At 35.1% G+C, this 20,189-nt stretch overlaps 1 protein-coding gene across 5 annotated transcripts in view; it reads left to right on the forward strand.

Annotated features, from left to right (window-relative positions):
• LOC145673227 (cell adhesion molecule Dscam2-like) overlaps positions 1 to 20,189 on the forward strand; it is a 510,467-nt gene that overhangs the window by 175,002 nt on the left and 315,276 nt on the right. For all 5 annotated transcript variants that reach the window (XR_014128733.1, XR_014128732.1, XR_014128734.1 and 2 more), the window contains exon 3: positions 4,608 to 4,754. Coding sequence is in view for 2 of the 5 variants with exons in the window: in XM_081742719.1 (XP_081598845.1) it covers positions 4,608 to 4,754 (147 nt within the window). In the remaining 3 variants the exon portion in view is untranslated. The remainder of the gene's footprint in view (positions 1 to 4,607; positions 4,755 to 20,189) is intronic.

A 20,189-nucleotide genomic window follows, 5' to 3' on the forward strand; every position in this document is an offset into this window, starting at 1 on the left:
CAATTGATTTGTGCTTGTAAAATTGATGTGATTCATTCATAATATTTCATAAATATATTGAATGAATCACACTTTTATGTTATAATTGCATATGTATTATAGAACACGAACTAACATCACTGGGCAATAATTCTTTATATTTTGTAAATCACTTGATTTATGGAGCAGCATAAACTTGTTACTAATCTCACTGTGAAATTCCATGTATTCATATTAACAAATGATTGTATACCAGACCAAGCGTTCTGTTTCTTTTACTTTTTCAGATTTGTTATGCACTATAATCAACCAATTACAATTCTCCGTTATTCTTTTTTGTATTCTATTTCATTTTGCAGTTTTAATTTTTTTAATTATTATTTCTGTTGCATAATTTAGCTGTAAACTGTTCTTTTAACTGTTTGCCTTGCAAAAGTATATCTGAGCCGATATCACTAATGCGAAATTAGTTTTGTAAAATTGGCGCTCTGGACTCTAAGCTCATAGCCATTAATTTTTCTTCTTTATAAATTCTGCGGATGGAATATATGATGTTTGATGCTAGAAAATAGAGGATAACAACAAAAGTTTTGACTTATAATGCACAGGAAGAGATTTGTAATTAAATTAGAAAATAGTAATCTTATATATCTAACTAGCAGCGTTCACCCCGCTTCGCTGCGGTCACCCCGGAACGCAATAAACTTTGTTACTTAGATAATTTTTACTTTTTCGCTTTCAAGTGATATGATAAAAACCATAGAAGATTGCACTAAATGTTAACATTATATCGCCTGTCATTTATGTTAACCCGCCCCGCTTCGCTGCGGTCACCCCCGAACGCAATAAACTTTGTTACTTAGATAATTTTTACTTTTTCGCTTTCAAGTGATATGATAAAAACCATTATAACGCCTGTCATTTATGTTAACCCGCCGAGTGACACGGTCATGCGGGTTGCATATAAATACGTTTATTTTTATACCTATGATGAACTAACAAAGGATTTGTACGTAATGGACACCTGAATGGTCAATTATCTCAAGACACTGGTAATTGAAAATTAAAGTGATATGATAAAAACCATCTAGGGTCCAAATCCTAATAACCCCCCAAAAATAAAAGAAATTGGTTCAGCCGTATTAGCGTGATGAGCGGACAAAGGATTTGTACGTTCTCTTTTATATATAAATAATATAAATAAAATAAAGAGTTTGTTTGGTTGTGTGTGTGTATGTCTGTGTGCGGCCTGGGGACCAGACGAGTAGACCCAAAGTTACCAATTTGGGTCACGGGTACCTTGGTCCAGACCCCAGACCAAGACGAAGCGTTTTGTTTTTTTTAATTTCGAACCAGGGGGGCGTTTACCGGGACCAGACAAGTTGATCGAGAGTTACGAACTTTTGGTCACGGATACCTTGGTCCAGGCCCCAGCCCAAAGCGAAGCGTTTTTTTTTTTAAAAAAAAATTGGAACCAGGGGAGTCTCAGGGAGACGTTTACCTGGACATGTAAAAGTAGTAGAAAATGATCGATATTAGTGTCGAATTAATAGTTTTCGCGGTCGCTGAGATCAATGGTGACACTCTGATCACATTAACTCCCATATTCACTCTATTCCGCTGCGGGCCGGAGATCACCAGGGGAAGATACCGAGACATGTAAAAGTAATCCAAAATAATGGTGACACTTCTATTAGCGATGATTTGCAAATTCAGCTAGCATTATATGCGAGCCGGGGGTCAGCGGGGGTAGGTATACAGAGACGTAAAAATAGCCCAAAATGACCGATATTAGTGTCAAATCCATAGTTTTCGCGGTCGCTGAAATGAATAGTGATATTCCCACAGGCGTTGACTTTCAAACACAGCCCTCATGCGAAGAATGGGTATATTCAACTAGTATTTAATAAAATAAATGATATGCAAATCGCAACGTAATAAGATCATTTATTGTTAAAATTATAGAATAAATAGGAACAAAATGTTGATATAATTTAAAGTCTGTGATGATTTGTTGTAATATGAGAATAATACTATAGCATTATTGAATGTAGCTTATGTTGTATTCCGGAAATTAAATTAAAGTTAAAAATGGAATTAGGCAAGCTATTACACTTTGTATTACCAAAATGTTATCCAGCAAATGACTTTTATGATGACGATGTTTACCTGTATACTTGGTGTTACCATATACTTGTACTGCTACTATAATTGACCTTTGCACGTAATATAAACTTCTTAGATCTTCTCACTGAGGTCAGGTACCTATTTCTTCTGAGGTGGCACTGTGGTAAAGCGTTCACCTCTGCTGCATGACGTCGTTGGTTCGATCCCATCTCGCGCCAAGTGAGCTTTGTGGTGGACAAACACCAGGTGCGTGGGTTCTCTCGTTTCCTCCCACTTCCATTATTCCACCTTTCATTCATTTCTCATCATCACCGTCTCCTTAACCTAGCCGGCATAACTGTGGGACCTAAAATTTAAAGATTTGCTGTTTCTTCTGAGAAGTTCGATATACAATGTAAATGTGATGTAGTGAAAAGAGTGCGTTACAGACACTTTATACCAAATATCGTTCATAAAATATTAAAATTATGATTGTGGGTAGAAAACTATTAATAAGGATAAGACATGATCAGAGTTTTTGAACAAGGCTCTGCAGCGTATGTTTTGAGTTGAGTTGATTTTGACTTTAATGTCCCTTTCAGCAGCGAGGCTATATGAGACGGGATCTACTGATTAACATGGAATCCGAACCACATGAGCTCCCGCCGGGAATCGACCCGGGGTCTTCCACGCCAAAAACACGTATGCTAACCGCTTAGTTACGAAGGAGCTCCAGCGTATGTTTGTGCTCTTATGGAAGAAATCCACCATACCTTAGTGAAGCTTCAAATATACGTGATAATTCAGTAGTTGATATAGTTGATATAGAATAGTTGATAATTCAGTATTGCAGGTTTTGACTATATATTGTAGTAAAGTATATTATATTGATCTGGTGTAAGTACATAATATAATTAATATCATAATCATTTATATATGCTAGGAACGGCGATAAGAAATCGGTACAGCATTACGTCTAACTAATGACTAATTACAGCTCACTTAATTGCTTATACTGGGTGTTCTCAACCTATTTGAAGTTACGACCCCCCTTTCCTAATATCTTCTTGCTCGTGACCCCCATAAGTAATTTACCGTATTGTAATAAGTTCTTTGATTACTGTCCCCTATCGTCTACAGTTGTATTTTCATTTTATTTCAATATGGAATTTTACCAATTTCCTTCTTATTTTATTCCAGTTATTTTCTAAAGGTTTCTCTATTTATTTAAAACTTTGCTTAATATTCTTTGCTGAATTTGGTAATACGTATGGAAGCAAAAATGTCTCTCAAAATGATCTTTAACAACATCTTCAGACTACTAGATCCTAATTACATCGTTTATCTTTTCCATTTCCCTTTGGAATACTATGTATTCCTTCCGTGACTTCTCTAAGGGTCGCGATCACGAGATTAAGAAGTCCCTTTACATTAATACTATATTTTGAAACAATTGAAGATAGAATTTATGATTTACTTCTCCTGTAGCTTCTTAATAATCTATTTAGAAATACTTTTAGAGCTTTTGACATATATCATACTTTATCTTGTTCTGAATCTGGGAACTTTAAAATATTTTGAGTTATACTGGCAATTTGCTACTTTCAAACATTTTCCTAGTGTTTGGTCATTTTACACGCGCATAGTTTTCATTATGTTAAGTTTCAAAATTATTGTCCATTGGTTATACATTAAGATAGCAAAATCATATCCTATTTTAAACTAAAGGTCCAGTTTTAATTACCCTCTTTTGAATCTGCTCTATCTTTTGCGGGTATACGTCGACTGTGGAGAAAAATGTTTACAGATGGATACTCAAATTTAGATCTAACTAAAACATTGTACAACAAAATATACACGTATTAAGGTTAAAATGTTTGTATTGAGTTAAAAGAAAGACCTGTAGTTTTGCAGCATCTCTTTATACTAATGTTTTCAAACTTTTTCTATGTTTCCACAGATTTTACTATATATCTAGTTACCATTTAGTTAGTTTTAATTGTGTCTGACATTGTGTTTGTTTGATTTATAAGCATCCACTTTAGTTTTATAAGCGCAGTTGACTACTTCATTTGTGGAGCTCTAAAGACAAGCTACGTGTTTATAATTTCTAACACCCTTGTACATAACACCCTACAACATATATGTGAGTATCAATATTATTTATTAATTAAGGAGAGTCACAAATATGAAGAGAGACCCTGTATGGACACTAGTACATGTACTTATTTTAATTTTAATACTATTCCTGTCTAATAATAATAATAATAATAATAATAATAATAATAATAATAATAATAATAATAATAATAATACTAATAATAATAATAATAAATGTTTGTTTTACATGTAATTATCGCATAAGCCAAAATCCAAAAGCACATTCCTGGTGGCACCACTGCGTATAAACAGAAGAAAAATGAGAGAAGATGGTAGAAAATGTTTTTATTTGTTTTTAGGAGAAACTTCTATTGGCATTTTTTTTCGTTACTACTATTTTTCTTTCTCTTTTCTTCCCGCAGACGGCAAGTTCCATTTGTTGCCAACGGGCGACCTCCTGATCCAGAACGTGGAGCCCAACGACAGCTTTCCCTCGTATAGATGCCGAACGATTCATCGACTGACTCGTCAAGTGGTGGTGAGCAGCGCGACCAGCATATTCGTCAGTGGTGAGTGGACTCGTTCTTTTCTTTCCCTCTCTCTTTGAACTCTTGTGTGGACCTTCCAACAAGTGGCTGTAATGGATCGCTATTAGGCTCTCAACTCGACGACCCGAGGGCGAGAACTCTCTCTCTCCTTCACTAGATTCCAATTTGCACGCGTTTTCATGGTGTTTGCGGTGGTCAAAGTACGCCATTGTTGAGCCCTCTTTAACTGCAATTCTCATTTTTCTCTTACCGACTTATTTCTTTTATTCTTCAAGCGGCTTTTGTCATAACGCGCTGTTCGAATTAAATTCTCCAGTTCTAATTCATGTCTTTGAAAGGTTACTTTTTTTAAACTTATCTGCCTAGGCTTTATTGACATAGGAGTTTTCAAACATTATCTGAACGCATGAAGGAGATAAAAGGAGAATATCTACAAATAGACCCAATTGCAACGAAATTACAAGTATAGAGTGGGGATAACAAAAATTTCATATTTTATTTAAGATATACTAACAATTTTACTCCAACGTGGAAGGGAGACTTAATAATAGAACGTATAAGCCTCCGTCCTGCCGGAAGGACTTTTGTACAGCTGGCGTCCTGCCAGTCATACCAACATGATTTTTTCTGTGCTATAGAGTTCATGCTTTTTCCACCAGGAGAACTTTGTTATGCTGAAGTACACACACACACACACAAAAAAAAAACATAATTTATAGATAAACATGCTAGGACTTTTAGGACGTTACTTCCTGCCGGAAGGACGTTCTACATTCTATCGTTAATCAAGCAATTATTATTTTATTTCTCTTGAAACGAACATAAGAGAATTATTCTAGGAAAAAATATAATTTGTAAATTTGGTGATGGTTGTCGTGATGGAAATGAAATCTTTAAGTTTAACGTCCCACGGTTATGCCAGTTAGACTAAAGGAGACGGTGATAATGAGAAATGAGTGAAAATGGTGGAATGATGAAAGTGGGAGGAAACGGGAGAACCCCGAGAAAACCCACGAGCACGATGTTTGTCCACCACAAAGTCCACACGGCGCGAGCTGGGATCGAACCAGGGACCCCAAGCACCGGAGGTGAACGCTCTACCACTGAGCCACCGCGCCCCTGGTTGTCGTGATGGAGACAAAATTACAACGATAATGTATATTTTTTTATATGTACTTTCTAAGTATTGTTTATATTTACGGGCAAAAGTGCTATTTTAAAGATACAAGCAATTAAGAAGAAGAAGAAAAAAATATAAAGAAATAATTTAAATACTTGTATCATATTTTCTTAATTTCGTTGCTATGGCAACTTGTTTATCTGTTTGGTGTCGTTGTTATGGTCACTAAGAAAGATAGATAGAACGAAGAGCCATCTTAAAAAGAATGAACGTATAATATTATAATGTGACAAACACGGTATATGTTGAAAGTGAATATATATATTCAAAAGTGAATAACTGTGTTGTGTGATCCATGATAATCTTGTGAACTGTATAAATATTCAATAAATACATTTGGAACCAGGAAATGTAACGCAGCAGAAGAAATAACGTTACAAAATGAGTTTTAAAATACTTTAGTAGATAGATTAAGTATATTTACAATCAATTAGCCTTCAGGCTGAAGTCTGAAGATGGCCACTAAATCACTTGAATCATTAATGTATATTATTTTAAAACAAAAAAAAAGCAAGACTATTCCAGAATCCCAGGGTTCAAGATAGTGTAAGTTAGTCAAAATAAAAAGGCCTGGAATAGTCTAAAAACTCATTCGAATTCTTATGCTCATTCGAAGTATGGTTCTAATCCTGCTGAGAACAACGAACAACAGTATGGGAGGAAACGACAAAGTTGGTGGTGACGTAAGACAACTTTTTTCCGCATGTAAGTTGTTTTCCTTTTTTGTGACTGCTTTATACTGTCACTGCAGAGTTCAAAGCTGAATGTTTGGTCTTTCGCGTAAGTGAACAAAAGAACTGACTTTCAGTTTCATTTGTTGTCTCTTTTTTCAACATTATTTGTTTTGATAAACTAAATTCAATGATTTTTGTGTGAATAAATTATTATGTTTCATGAGAAAGAAATAAGATCTAAAAACACTTCTTTCCTTTAATTTACCTGACACTTTTATGGATTAAGGACAGACAGAGATACTTGTCTTCGAAACATTTTGGCTTCCTCAATTAATTCAATATCAAAGTCCTAATAAATCAATTATATCAACATAATATTTTTTTGGATCTTATCCTTAAGAATTAGAAATAAGGGATACAAGAAGAGTACGCGTGCTGCGGACAAGTAAGTAAACATATTTTAACACATTTTAAAACAAAAGTTATAGCTATGAATGCGTCTATGACCACTGCTCAGGTTTATCGATCTATTGGAGGAACTTCAGTATGTTAATATAGCATTATACCACGCTTATAAACCCCAGTAGTGACGATAGAACAATGTGAAATTATTGTTCAAGGGTGTCAGTGGTTCCAGATACTTAAAAAGAGGTAACTCTTATCTTATGGATATTTACCGTTAATTAATTCCTTGTCCAATGATTCACAAACTTACTATTACAATACTATGAGACTCAACACTGTGATAGCCTATGTCAGTGGTTCTCAAGCTAACTCTTGTCTCGAACCCCATTTTATAACATCCTCTTGCCAGCGACCCCCTTATAATTTCTGGTTTGTAATAAGCTTGTGTGGAAATTTTGATATAGTTATTTGGGAAATCTCACGTTATTCATCTATTTCTATAATAGTAAAGTACATTTTTCGGATATAGTAAATACAGTGACTTCCCTAGAAGCGAATGGATTGAAACCAAATTTGGTCACTTTCATATTAAAAATATCGAATCCGATCCGTCATACATTTTCAAAATTGATACCATTGTCCGGAGTGTTTTTTCTTCCATGATAACCATTAAAACAAAAAGAAGGAATCGTTTATCAGTTGAAAATTACTTGATAATGTGCGTCATGAAGATTGAACCGGACATGGCCGTACTAGTGAAGTGACACCGTGCTCAAATCTGGTCCTCAGAAGCCCTGGCCTATGTCATACATCACACTTATTATCATAGTTCTATTACCTAGGTACATCTGATAACAGACTTTTAATACCGAGTCTTATAAATCCTTAAATCTCTGTTTATGAAAGAAGTTCTGACTGATTGACCAATCAATGGCTAGGCAAAATTACTTAAACTAGAAATTTAAAATTGAACAGCACATAGGATTTGCGAGTAAGGTACTGCTAACCCTTGCAGGACCAAGCCTCAATGCATTTTGAGATACCATCTCTGACTCTTATTATTCATAAAGAAAACAGGATAGAAAGGTTTGTCCCGTGGAAACAAATGTTTTACAAACTTGTTAACACAAAATAAAAATATTTGAGAAAGGGATCACACATATTCACGACTATAAAATTTCAAATTTCGAAATCGTGGCACGTTGTAGCCCCCTTAGTCCTGCTAGGACTAAGCAAGGGTTTTATTAAATTTGAAGTCAAAGAATGAAATGGAGGAAGCGATTATTAAACAAGATGATGTCCATATCTCGGAACTCCTTATGGGTAGAGACATGAAATTTGGTATTTTGACATTTTATTTAAAATGATTAAACTTGTGTTTAAACATTTCTTTTATATTTGATCGAGAGGGGAAGAAAAGAGGTGGGAAGAGAAAGCGATGGGGTAGCAATTATTATAATAAGATATGCAAATATCTCAGAATTTCTTAAAGTTAGACATGAAATTTGGTATTTGGACTATCAGACTTCCAAACTGTTATGCATAAGTGTCGCAAGTCTTGTAGAACGACTTTGTCCGTCCGTCTGTTGACAGGAATCAGAGTAAAAACGATAAGAGATATTTAGAATCGATTTAGCGTCTGAAGAATAGCGTCTTCCATTTCTCTGTTAATCTCTATTTAAACCGGCTGTGGTTCAAAGTAGTCATTTCCGGTTTCAACGTTTATCACCATGAAACAAAAACGGTAACATAGTGAGAAGCGGCTTTTTTTTGCAAACGATTCAGCGTCTCAAGACAACGTACCATGAATATCCCGAACACTACCAAAAGAAAGAAGTGGTTCAAATTTACTATTTCTTCCGGTTTCAATACTCATTTTCGTAGAGCAAAGATGGTACACGCTATCAAGATGCGTTTTTTTTCAATCGATTCAGCATTCCAAAAACAGGTTTCATTGCCTTCCTTAGCCCTCTATTCAAACCGGAAGTAGTTGAAATAAAGCAGTTTTGTTTCAACCTTTATCGCTTAGAACAAAAACAGTGAAAGATAGCGAACAATGGGATTTTGATATGGATTTAACGTGCGAGGAACAGATTCTCTTTGATCTTATTACTCCTTTGTAACCAGTAGTTATAGGTGTACTAGTTCAAGTTTCAGTATTCAATTAGCATAGTTTGGAAAGCTTAGGTTCACATTGTGAAACGATACTCACATGTTTAAATCGAAAAATCTGGGAATCGTACTTAGAAGGGAAGAAAAAGCATGGGATAGTTCACCAAGGTGTTTATACAAGATGTTTAAATTTTGTGAGACTTGTGAGTTTGTGAGTTGTAAGTTTTGTGAGTTTGTGAGTTCATACGAAAATGAAATGAAATGAAATCTTTGAGTTTTACGTCCCACAGTTATGCCGGTTAGGCTAAAGGAGACGGTGATGATGAGAAATGAATGAAATGGTGGAATGAATAAAGTGGGAGGAAATGGGGAGAACCCCGAGGAAACCTACGCACACGGTGTTTGTCCACCACAAAGAAGTTCAGAAGAATTCTACATGCAAGGCGGAGATGGAGTCCTCTTGACAATCATGAACACTTACTCCGTAATGTATCTGTTGTTCTCCGAATGACTCATATCGAATTTTATAGAACCGGAAAACCATTACGATACAACCAACGAACACTTAACTTTCCTTAACTACATAATTAAGCGTAATGCGATTTTATTTACCAATAGGCTATATTGTTAAGATAAAAAAAAAACGGTATTAACTATGCGTTGGAGTATTTTGTATAACATCCTACAACCATATTCAATGCTATATTCTTATGTGATTCTTTCAAATATCTCGTCAGGATTACGATGAATTATAACAAAGAAGATTAAAATGTTGTAACTGATTTAACCCAATTAATTTTAGTATTTTATTGCGTCTGTTTGTATCAGGAAATGTTGATTTCCTTTTTATTTATGCATTTAGTTTTTAGCCTGAAAGTCTTGAGTCCCTTTAATCTTTCTCCTGCATGCGCCACCATTTTTTCCCTAATACATCTCAACTACTATTAATTTATAATTTCATAATCAGAGGTTCCTAAGTTCGTAACAAATTATAAAAAAGGTTATATATGTTCATAAATATTATTTGTTATTTGAATTGATCACTATTGAAATCCATGTTAAACATGTTTATATTTTGCAAGGCCTATGGAAATTAATATTTTCTTTCCTGGAAAGGGAAAACTACATAAAGAACCAAAAATAATAGTTAAGAGCTAATCAGTATACAGACTTTCTTACAAGGCATTGACACTGATTCCAAATTTCTCTTCCGATAAAGAATGCACCTCCATAGATCCAGTGCCTACATTCTCACTGTTTCTTCAAATAGTATGTTCCGCAACAACTGAGAAAATTCGCCTAGACGTTCGACATCCTGGTGTATAACTTTTACACGTTTGGCAAAGTGTAACCCACTTATTCTAGTAGCGATAACAACAGAGGGCTAGTGTTTACAGCGCGTATGCTGGTTGTTGAGCGAAATTCAGTAACTGTTGTATTCAGTACCCCTACAAGTGTTGGGGTTTATGATATCAGGAATAAATTAATGTCAAGGAAGAACACAGGTCTGCTATAAAGTTTTCATGTCGATTGAAGAAACTCATACGAGAAATTTTCCGACTTCTGCAGGAAGATCTGCTTACCAAAGCAGAAGGTGGCCCTTGAAAGTCGCCTTCATTACATAACGCGAAAAAGGTTGATCAATCAAATCAACTAAAATAATATGTTGTTTGCATTTTTTAACTGCCAAGGACTGGTTTATCAACACATTATTTCCACAAACATGATCGCAAATGCAAATTATTATAGAACACTCATGCAGACATTGAGGAAGCACATGCCACGAAAACAATTGATGTGTCATACGTGAAAACAAATTGGGTATTGCAGCATGATAACTTCAAATCACATACGACCAATACAGTTATTTCTTAACTTCGGGGAATATGGGCAAATGTCAGGAATATCACAATCTTCATATAGTAAAGATCGACCATCATATGACTTTTAGATTTTTTAGATATAATTTAGAAAAGACGTTAACATGGACAAAATTCGAGTTCTTGGATAGTATTCTACAATAAGAACTACAGGGTACGTTTGAAAAATTGCAGAAACGTTTGTACGTTTACATTCAATTGAATTGGCAGTACTTCGAGAAAGATGAATCAATTCCACGATAATTAAGGTACGTATTAAAGCTTCTTTCAATGATTCATAATTTCTTTTGAGATACCTTTTGTGTATCTGCAGGTGTATATATTTGCATTTTGTCCAATCAAGTGTCTACCTCGAAAGGTAAATTTAATGAGATTAAAACGAAATAAAGCACAAAATGAAACAGCAGAAATTATTGTATTTCAATGATTTAGCATTTCTTTTTTTATTTTTGTACTTAACTATTAATTTTATCCTTCCCTGACTTCCTTTTAGTTTTACTAGAAAATACGAAAACAATTTTAGTTCTAATCACGACGGAAATTCTGTAATCTTTTCTTGATGAAGAAAACTTCCAGTTCTATCCACAAAAATATTGGAGATGTTGAATTATGGCTTCGGTATAAACCCCGTTAAATTAAGAATCTTAACGACGATATTTTCCCTTCCAGATGATCCTATAAGCACGTTTTAGAACTGAGTAACTTTCCTCCGTCTTCACAGATTTTCATGTGTTACATTTTCTTGCTTTGATGTGTCTAATGTGTAATGAGTTTAGCGTGGATTGAACGAAAGTTTTGGCAGAAAGAAAGTTTCAAATACTTCCTCACGTGCAAGAGATTTCAAGCAGTTAAAAAAATATTTGTAGCAAATTTTAATGTTCAAGAAATAGAACGTTTCTTTATAAGTTTTTATATGGTTATTGCATTGAGCTATGAAATAGGGGAAATAAAACCTCAGACGGTACAAAATATATTTTCACCTAAGTGTTTATAATTTTATAATCTTTAAAAAAGTGATTCAAGCTCAGCGGTCTTAAAATCGCTAGATTTTCTCTATTAATTTCAATTTTACAGATTATTTGTGGTTTGACTTGTCAAAATATTTTTAATTTTTCTCTCTCTGGCTCGATGAGTCTCTGCAGTAACGAGGCACAGACATTTCTTGGTGTGCAGGTAATATATAAGTAAAAGTGAGAGCACAAAGAAATAACTGATTAAAAATATTACACTAAAACACGATCTTACTTTAAAGACCACTGAAATGCTCAGGGATTAATATAATTTGTTCACCAAAATTTAAATAATCCGATAATCTTATGATATTTTAATTTGTTCAACTAGCTGAACCTGCGCTCTCTACACAGCGCATCATTCACATATGAGCATGAATCTTCTTGTTATTCCTCACAACATCTGTACATGTCCTTGTACAGACACATGTGAAAGACGTCTTGATAAAAATTGGCAAGGGGCACCATAAAGGGAAGATTTTTTAAAAATTATTTTTTTCAATATCTCGCACCGTTTGCAAGATTGAGCCTACTTCCGGTTGGAGTTTCTAAGCAAATACATTATATACACAATTATGTCAGTGATATATGGTGTTCATTGGGGCAAAACACTACACACAATAAAGATTTATCTTAGCCTGGAGAAACGGTTATCCTTCGTTTTTCATCATCTAGCTCTGAATCAAACTCCTAAGAGATATGCAACCCATGCATACAATAATGTTGTGTTGGAATCTATAACTCATAGGATATGATGTTTTACTTTTAAAAAATTTCAACACTACCACTAAATATGTAATAAAGAAATAATGGCCACATTTTTTAAATATTCAATTAGAGCTGGATAATTAAATATTGAATGTGTAATATGTTTGTTTCAAATAAGAATGAAATTGGTGAATGTTTTATACTGACACACTAAGAGGAGTTGGAAGTACAATTCCCATCATCGTAATACATCTCGCTGATGTGAGGTAATTGTTTCCTCAACATAAATAAATCAATAAATAGAAAGCCAATGCGTTTCATTTTAAACACCGTTCGATTCGACACTCGGTCGAAAACGTGTAAAAAGCTTTTTCAGGACAACCATCCTGAATGGGGTTTCCCTCATTCTCACCAGGCAAATGGCGGGGTGGTACCTAACATATAAGTCCCAGGCACCTTCCTCCTCCAATTTTTTCTTCCTTCCCTTTTCCTGGATAGTGTGCTGGCCGAGGAATGTCATCCCTCAAAACGCGACCGCCTAACATGGCCATAAATGTCGAAAACCCATAAATCCAAATCCTAGCCTAGCCTATCATTTTAAGAACCTAATCTGATTCCAAATACTCATTATTGCACCACTTTTAGTGAACAAAATGACCTGGGAAATGTCAAAAACAGAAGTGTGATTTGTGTACTACTCGAAGTAACATAATTCCGATGTTTCCAATGTTTGTTCTTTTGCCCGCATTGCTTTAGTAAATGGTTTACTCCATAATGGAATTAGTGAGTGACATTGTACCTGATACCATACTCCAAGCCAAACCTACGTTTGATTTAACTTTTGCAATAATGAAAGATATTGCAACAAAATTTCAACAGGAATAGTTTGAAACATCAGGAGTCTCATTTCGGCTAGGAATATTATATTCTGTCATGTGAGTTGATGTGTCGCAAGTCAGTATCCTACAGTGTTAGTATACATAACTAGAAAGCTACTGTTTTTCCTCGTGATCGAAACCGGTATTATAGTCTATTCAGCTTGTATCGTAGCATTCTGTTTTTGTTCATTCACTTATCTGTGAGGTCTCGGATGTAAATGGTTATACTAGCGGATGATGATAATTTAATTGTTATCGAAATTGCAACCAAATGAATCAGTTCATTGTTCAGCAAAGTATCGCCACTGCTTGGATATACTAAGAAACAGACTCAATTAAGGCATGTCAACACATGTTTCTCGATAAGTTTGAAGACTGATATGCACTAAGTAAGTCCAGCACTTGGACACTAACGAAGAAACTCGTTAGTGATACTAGTGATGATCAATGTACTGGCAGTCACTTTCCGAAATATGTAGCGTTGAGGGGCCTCAGCGCGGTGGCTCAGTGGTCGAGTTCACCTCTGGTGCATGGAGTCCTTAGTTCGATCCCATCTCTCGCCAAGTAAATTTTCTGTGGGACAAACACCGTGTGCGTGGGTTTTCTCGAGGTTCTTCCGTTTTCTCTCACTTTCTTCATTCCACAATTTCATTCATTTCTCATCATTACCGTCTCCTTTAGCCTAGCCGGCATAACTATGGGAAATAAGACAAAGATTTTATTTTTTATGTAGCCTCGAAAATTTTGTTTGTGCGTCAATGGAGGCCACTTCCAACAAAATGTTATGACACTGTTACATTTTACATAATACAAGACTAACAACCTTGCTACAATATCTTAATAATAATAATTTATTAGCGAAAAACCAGATTAGGCTCGGATTATTTAATATCCTGTATAATAGCGGGCTGAATCAGCGAAACCATTCAAAAAAAGTTTTATAAAGAATGGAACAGTTAAAATGTCCTAACCAAGTTTATATCTTTAAATCATATTCAGAATTAAATAGTAAGTTTGTAAGCCTTCGCTTTTAGGAACTGCCCCAATCCCCCCTTTTTTTCTTTTACCCTTAAGTCCTTTGGTAGATTATATCCCGTCTCTCTTTACTAAGTTAATTTACGTGTACTTGATACGAGTTTTAAAAAAATGAATCTGAAAATGAACAATTTTTTGATGAAGTTCATTAGTAACTTGTAACTTCCTGTTGATTTGGCTTCAAATGGAATTCCATAAAATATTCTTATATAAGGGCCATTGCAGATTAGAAACCTTAGAAATAAAGTTCGTTGAAACACTGTATGCAGGCACAATAGCTCGCTAAGTAAACATTGTATTGGTCACGTTTAATCCAATTAATACCTTTCTCTCTCGATATATATCATCTCGATTGGGAAGTTATATTTCAGTGGTGCACACGCACGTAGAAGATATAATACAGATGTTACATTCTAACTTCGGTAACATTGAACTGATGCCTCTAATGCGTAAATTATTTTATTGTGAAGTTAAAAAGTGTTGAGTTGTTACAAGTCCACATTTCAAGAGATTTCTATGTTCAAAGACTTTTAAAACTGAAGATCAGAAATTCTGTATCTTTATCTGTTCCTCTGTTTGTTCATCTGCTCAAATATTCAGAGACTTAAATGATAACAATATTTTTTTTAATGAAAAGTAAACTCAAGCTTTCTATGAAATTCCTCAGTCGGAGGACGTTTGTATTATTTCGTTAATCCAAAAATAAAAATTTATTGTAAAGTTCTGCTTGAGCATGTATAGATAGAGCATAAATTACTAGTGATGAGCAAATGCAAGAGCAAGACCAAGATCCGGGTAATCTTGGTCTTGCACACCCAGTCTTGGTCTTGGTCTTGCACTAGAACCTTTGGTCTTGGTCTTGGTATTGCTTGCAAGAATCTTGCAAGTGTTGCTTTTAAGAAATCTTATGCTTTTCATAGGTAAATTTTACTCTAGATGCAAGGGATAATAAATTTTACAATGCGCCAATAGTAACTTAAATACAATATAATATGGTTTACCTTCATGTATGATGATAGTGTACAACATAGGCGATGACCTTCATTTTTTTCAATGAGTGCCCACGCTTTACAACTTATAAATCATAACGTTTCGTAATCTTTTTATATATATTTTTAACAGATCCAATACTACACAGATTCGCAAACTGGGGAGGCTACCCCTGAGATGCATGAAAGAAGATCAAGACGGCACAGATTAGTGAAATGCCATGAATTGCAAAATTATTTTTACATTCTAAAGGCGTCAGATTTTTTGATTTTCAACCACGATTAGCTAATCTTTTTATTGAACACACTTCCAATTAAATGTTAAGATTTTGTTTTACTGATTCTAGTATGTACTTTATGGGGCAGAAACATGGACGTTACGCAAAACGATGAAAAAATGGAGCCTTTTGAAACGTGTGCATGGAGAAAAAAAGGAAAGAATTAGCTGCGTTGAACGGAAAACGAATGACAAGGTGTTATAAATAGTAGCAGTATTGGAGAAAAGAAGAATTTAGATGTAATTAAGAGGAGGAAGAGGAACTGGTTGAAATATTGGCTGAGGAGGAACTGTATTATGAGACTTGGGACTTGCTAGAGTTGCAAGAGGGTATTGTAGAAGGGTAGAGAGGGAGGGGCAAAGGAGTCTGTAGTTGAAGGAAGGTATTAAAACAGAAAATTACTATATCAACACCAAGAGATTAGCTGAGAACGACTGTACATCGAAGCTTCTCAGTTGCAGCAAGTGACCTGCCAATAATGGAAAAATAGCTATGATAATGATGATGATTATAATATGTTTAGCAATATTGGCCAAAAAGAGAGAGAGAGAAAATTAAAATAATAATGATTATAATCAGACCTCTTAATATTTTATAATAATTTGAGTGAAAACCGAAAACGACTCAACTGTCTATGTCTTTTGTGCAAACTAAATGTATACAAATCCTTTTGATTTATATTAGAAATACAAAATAACGGCATCAAATTCCAAGTTACCTGAAATAACTGTACAAAATCACTCTGTAATCTTGTAAATATGGGTTGTTTATTGTTGTATAATGTTATTTCGCACAATCCTCGATGGGCCGTATACCTAAGGAGACTAAAAGTTATATTGATAAACAATTATTCAACGTAGAAAATATAAGCATCCGCCCATAAAATCAAACCTCTGATCACATGCACTAAGTTTTTGTCAATGTCATGAAAATGTTATTTCGATATTAATTTTATGAGTTCACATTAAAAATTTCCGAGCCAAGGCCATACCCATGTAGTCGGCACCTGTGGTGAACGACATTTCCGATGTTCAATACTACATTTCTCTTTAGTTTAGAAGAAGAACACCACTAATATGTTTTGAAATGAAATGAAATGTCTGGTTCTACGTTCCACGATTATGCACCGAGGCTAAGGTAAACGGTGATGATAAGAAATGAATGAAATGGTGGAGTGAAGAAAGTAGGAGGACCCTAGAGGAAAACCCCGAGAAAGCACACCCACACAGTGTTTGTCCACCAAAAAGTACTCACATGGTGCAAGCTAGGATCAAACAGGGACCCCATGTAACGGAGGTGAACGCTCTACCACTAAGCTACCGTGGCCAAAACATGTCCTAGTTTACTTTTGCATATCCGCTTCTTATGGACAAACTATTCTTCGTATAATTTCCCAAAATCCAACCATGGGCCGTCGTAAACGAACCAAATGACGACCAAAGCAAATCAGACATTGAAGTTCTTATACCCTGTAACAATTCATATAATTATGCCCTCGGTCGTTTTGCGAACAACCGATTCAGAAAACGACATACTATAATTATATGCAGATCGGCTCACACGGATTGCATAAACTACTGGGAACACATTCACTCCAGTGGCATTTTTATTGAAGCCAAGAAATTCAAATGAAATATATAATGAGTTTTCCCCTTCGTTTTTACATTCTATAAAAGAAATCAAGTAGTACCGTACTTGTGCAAGAGTCTTGGTCTTGGTCTTGCACCCCTTGGTTGTCCTACCTCTCTATCCTTCGCGTCGTCCACGGCAGATCGCGCAAAATAAGATAGGAGATCTGCAGCTTCCTCTGTCCCACTCCTCACGAAATACGGGACTACACGTCGTCGGAAAGGTAGATACAAATAATTTTTATGCGCAACTTTTTTTTCGATTTTTATAAATTCAGTCCCTCGTAGTGCATTACGAGATATCCCACGAAGAACTAAATTTAGCCCAGTATTGAGTCTCCACCTTCTTCTGGGGAAAAATTATTATTATCTAATTCCAGATTCTGTAATGGAATGAAGTGCAGAACATGGTATTATTTTCTAACAACGTTTGGCAGTAAAAATTAAAACCGAAACGTAACTTACACTGTACAAAACATCATTCAGTTAAATACACATACTACAAGTAGTAAGTAACCACAGATTTCATGGCAAAGTCATGGAAAATTAGATATATTGTTAATCTCAAGATGAATACATCAACAAGGTCAGCATACAAGAGAAATACATGCAATAGCTCCCATATTATTCGTCTACAATTTATGGACGGTGTTAGTATTGCTATCAAAGGTAGTAGTAGTAGTAGTAGTAGTAGTAGTAGTAGAGATGGATATATATGCCATTGTATGTTACCAGTAGGAGCGAGCTGTTTTTTAAGTACTAATATCAGTTTATCTTGATCGTATAGTAATAGCTTTGGAATATTTAATTGTTAGTCCTCTATAACTGCAAGCATCCGTGCTCATGTTCTTACATTGCCAACATATACCATTTCAGTTTCAATAGTAATAGCATTAACAAGCCTCGTTTCACGTGATACATATTATAATTACTCCTATACCTTATAGAAACATTTGTTCATATGTCAAACCCCGGACGTAATTGACTACCATTACATTGATACATTATTGTATTTCAGGTGCAGGTTAACATATTGTCGTTTCACAGTGCCGTTCAGCATTATTTCTGAAGAATAAGCACTTTTGTTAACATTTGAAGTGACTAGAAACTCTCAACTAAGGCATACCTTATTAAATACTTGCCATGTTCAGCACTCTTATATTGGCTTATGTAATATCCTTCCTACACTTATGAGCAATGAAATTTACTAAAAATTTTGTTAGAGTACATTTTCCATAATATATTGAACATCGGAGGATTGTAACAAGAGACAAGGAAGCAACTTCCTAAGACTTATTTTATTACGCTTTCATCATATTCTCTTTATTCCGTTCACAGGAATCTGCTTTAGAATTTTACGTACAGATTCATAATACGGTTGCATCTTGATAAATAACTTTAAACTTACAAAGCAGAGAAATAATTAGCAAAGTGAACAGTGAATTATCTGTGCAAGTGCCTGAAAGATAGAGCAGCACATGGTCTTGGTCTTGCATGCAAGGCTCTTTCACAAACACAACTCTTGGTTCATCACTAACAGTCCGAAATCGTTTTCTTCCACTACCAGATTTTATTACAAAATTCCACTATAATACAAATAGATACAAATTCTCTGAAGTTTGGGTGAAATAGGTGTTCCTTCGACCTGATGGTCTCGGAAGGATTCCTCATGAAGCAAGTTATGTGAGGAGGAATAGGACACTCAATGCTGCACTGCGAGTAGAGAGGGGTTAAAGTCCCGACATGCTCCACTGCAAGCTAACCAGGCACGTAGCCAGGATTTCGTAATAGAAGGGGGTCCATGACAAAATACTATGGTTATCACACCAGGGGTTCGATCATTCTAAAATATTTTACTTGCAACATATATTGGTTCATTTAACCAGGATTTCATGATGGGGGGAGTGACGTGAAATATTGTGGTTACACACCAGGGGCTCGATCAATCTAAACTATTTTATTGGAAACATACCCACATTGGTTTGTTAGGACAATAAAATGAGGATATATTAGTAAGTATTTTAACAACAAACTATGAAGAAATTTCAAGTAAAAGATGCTACGAAATTGAAAATATCTTTAACAAGTGTAACTGGAATCTATGTTGCCAGGCTCATATTATTGATGATTGTGGACATTTCTTAAGTTCTACCTGAGAGTCTATCTGATCGATTCGGTTTATTGATCGTCATTTGTAATCCATGGGATTAGCATGGAGCTAGATGGAATTCGGAATGCTCCGATTACAATAATATCCATTTTTAACTCACCCCCCCTCCCCCAACCGTTTCCATCACACAAGACTCCTCATAAGAAAGAGTAACCAAACGTTTACTGTAGCTTTTTATTTTTAACACTGATTCTTCTTTTCCTCCTTTTTTATTTCATCCTTCCTTAATCTTTTTTTCAATTCTGGTTTCGACCCCTTGGCTACGTGCCTGAGCTAACCCAGTGTTGTGATAAGGAATCTCCCAATGCTCCATTGCAAGCACAGAAAGACGTAATGGTTCTCCAAAGGATTCACTGCAAACTAGAAGGAAAAACAAGCAAAGAGCTCCACAATGACAATTATGTAAAAGTATAGAGCTATAGCTTCGAGTTATTGAGGTCACCTCGAGAAAAATTCAACTTATAGAGATAAATTTCGACTCGTAGAGGTTCGCTGATACGAAAATTCGA

The sequence above is a fragment of the Thermobia domestica genome, chromosome 16, assembly GCF_964235325.1.
Source record: "Thermobia domestica chromosome 16, izTheDome1.hap1.1, whole genome shotgun sequence".
NCBI classification, from domain to species: Eukaryota; Metazoa; Arthropoda; class Insecta; order Zygentoma; family Lepismatidae; genus Thermobia; species Thermobia domestica.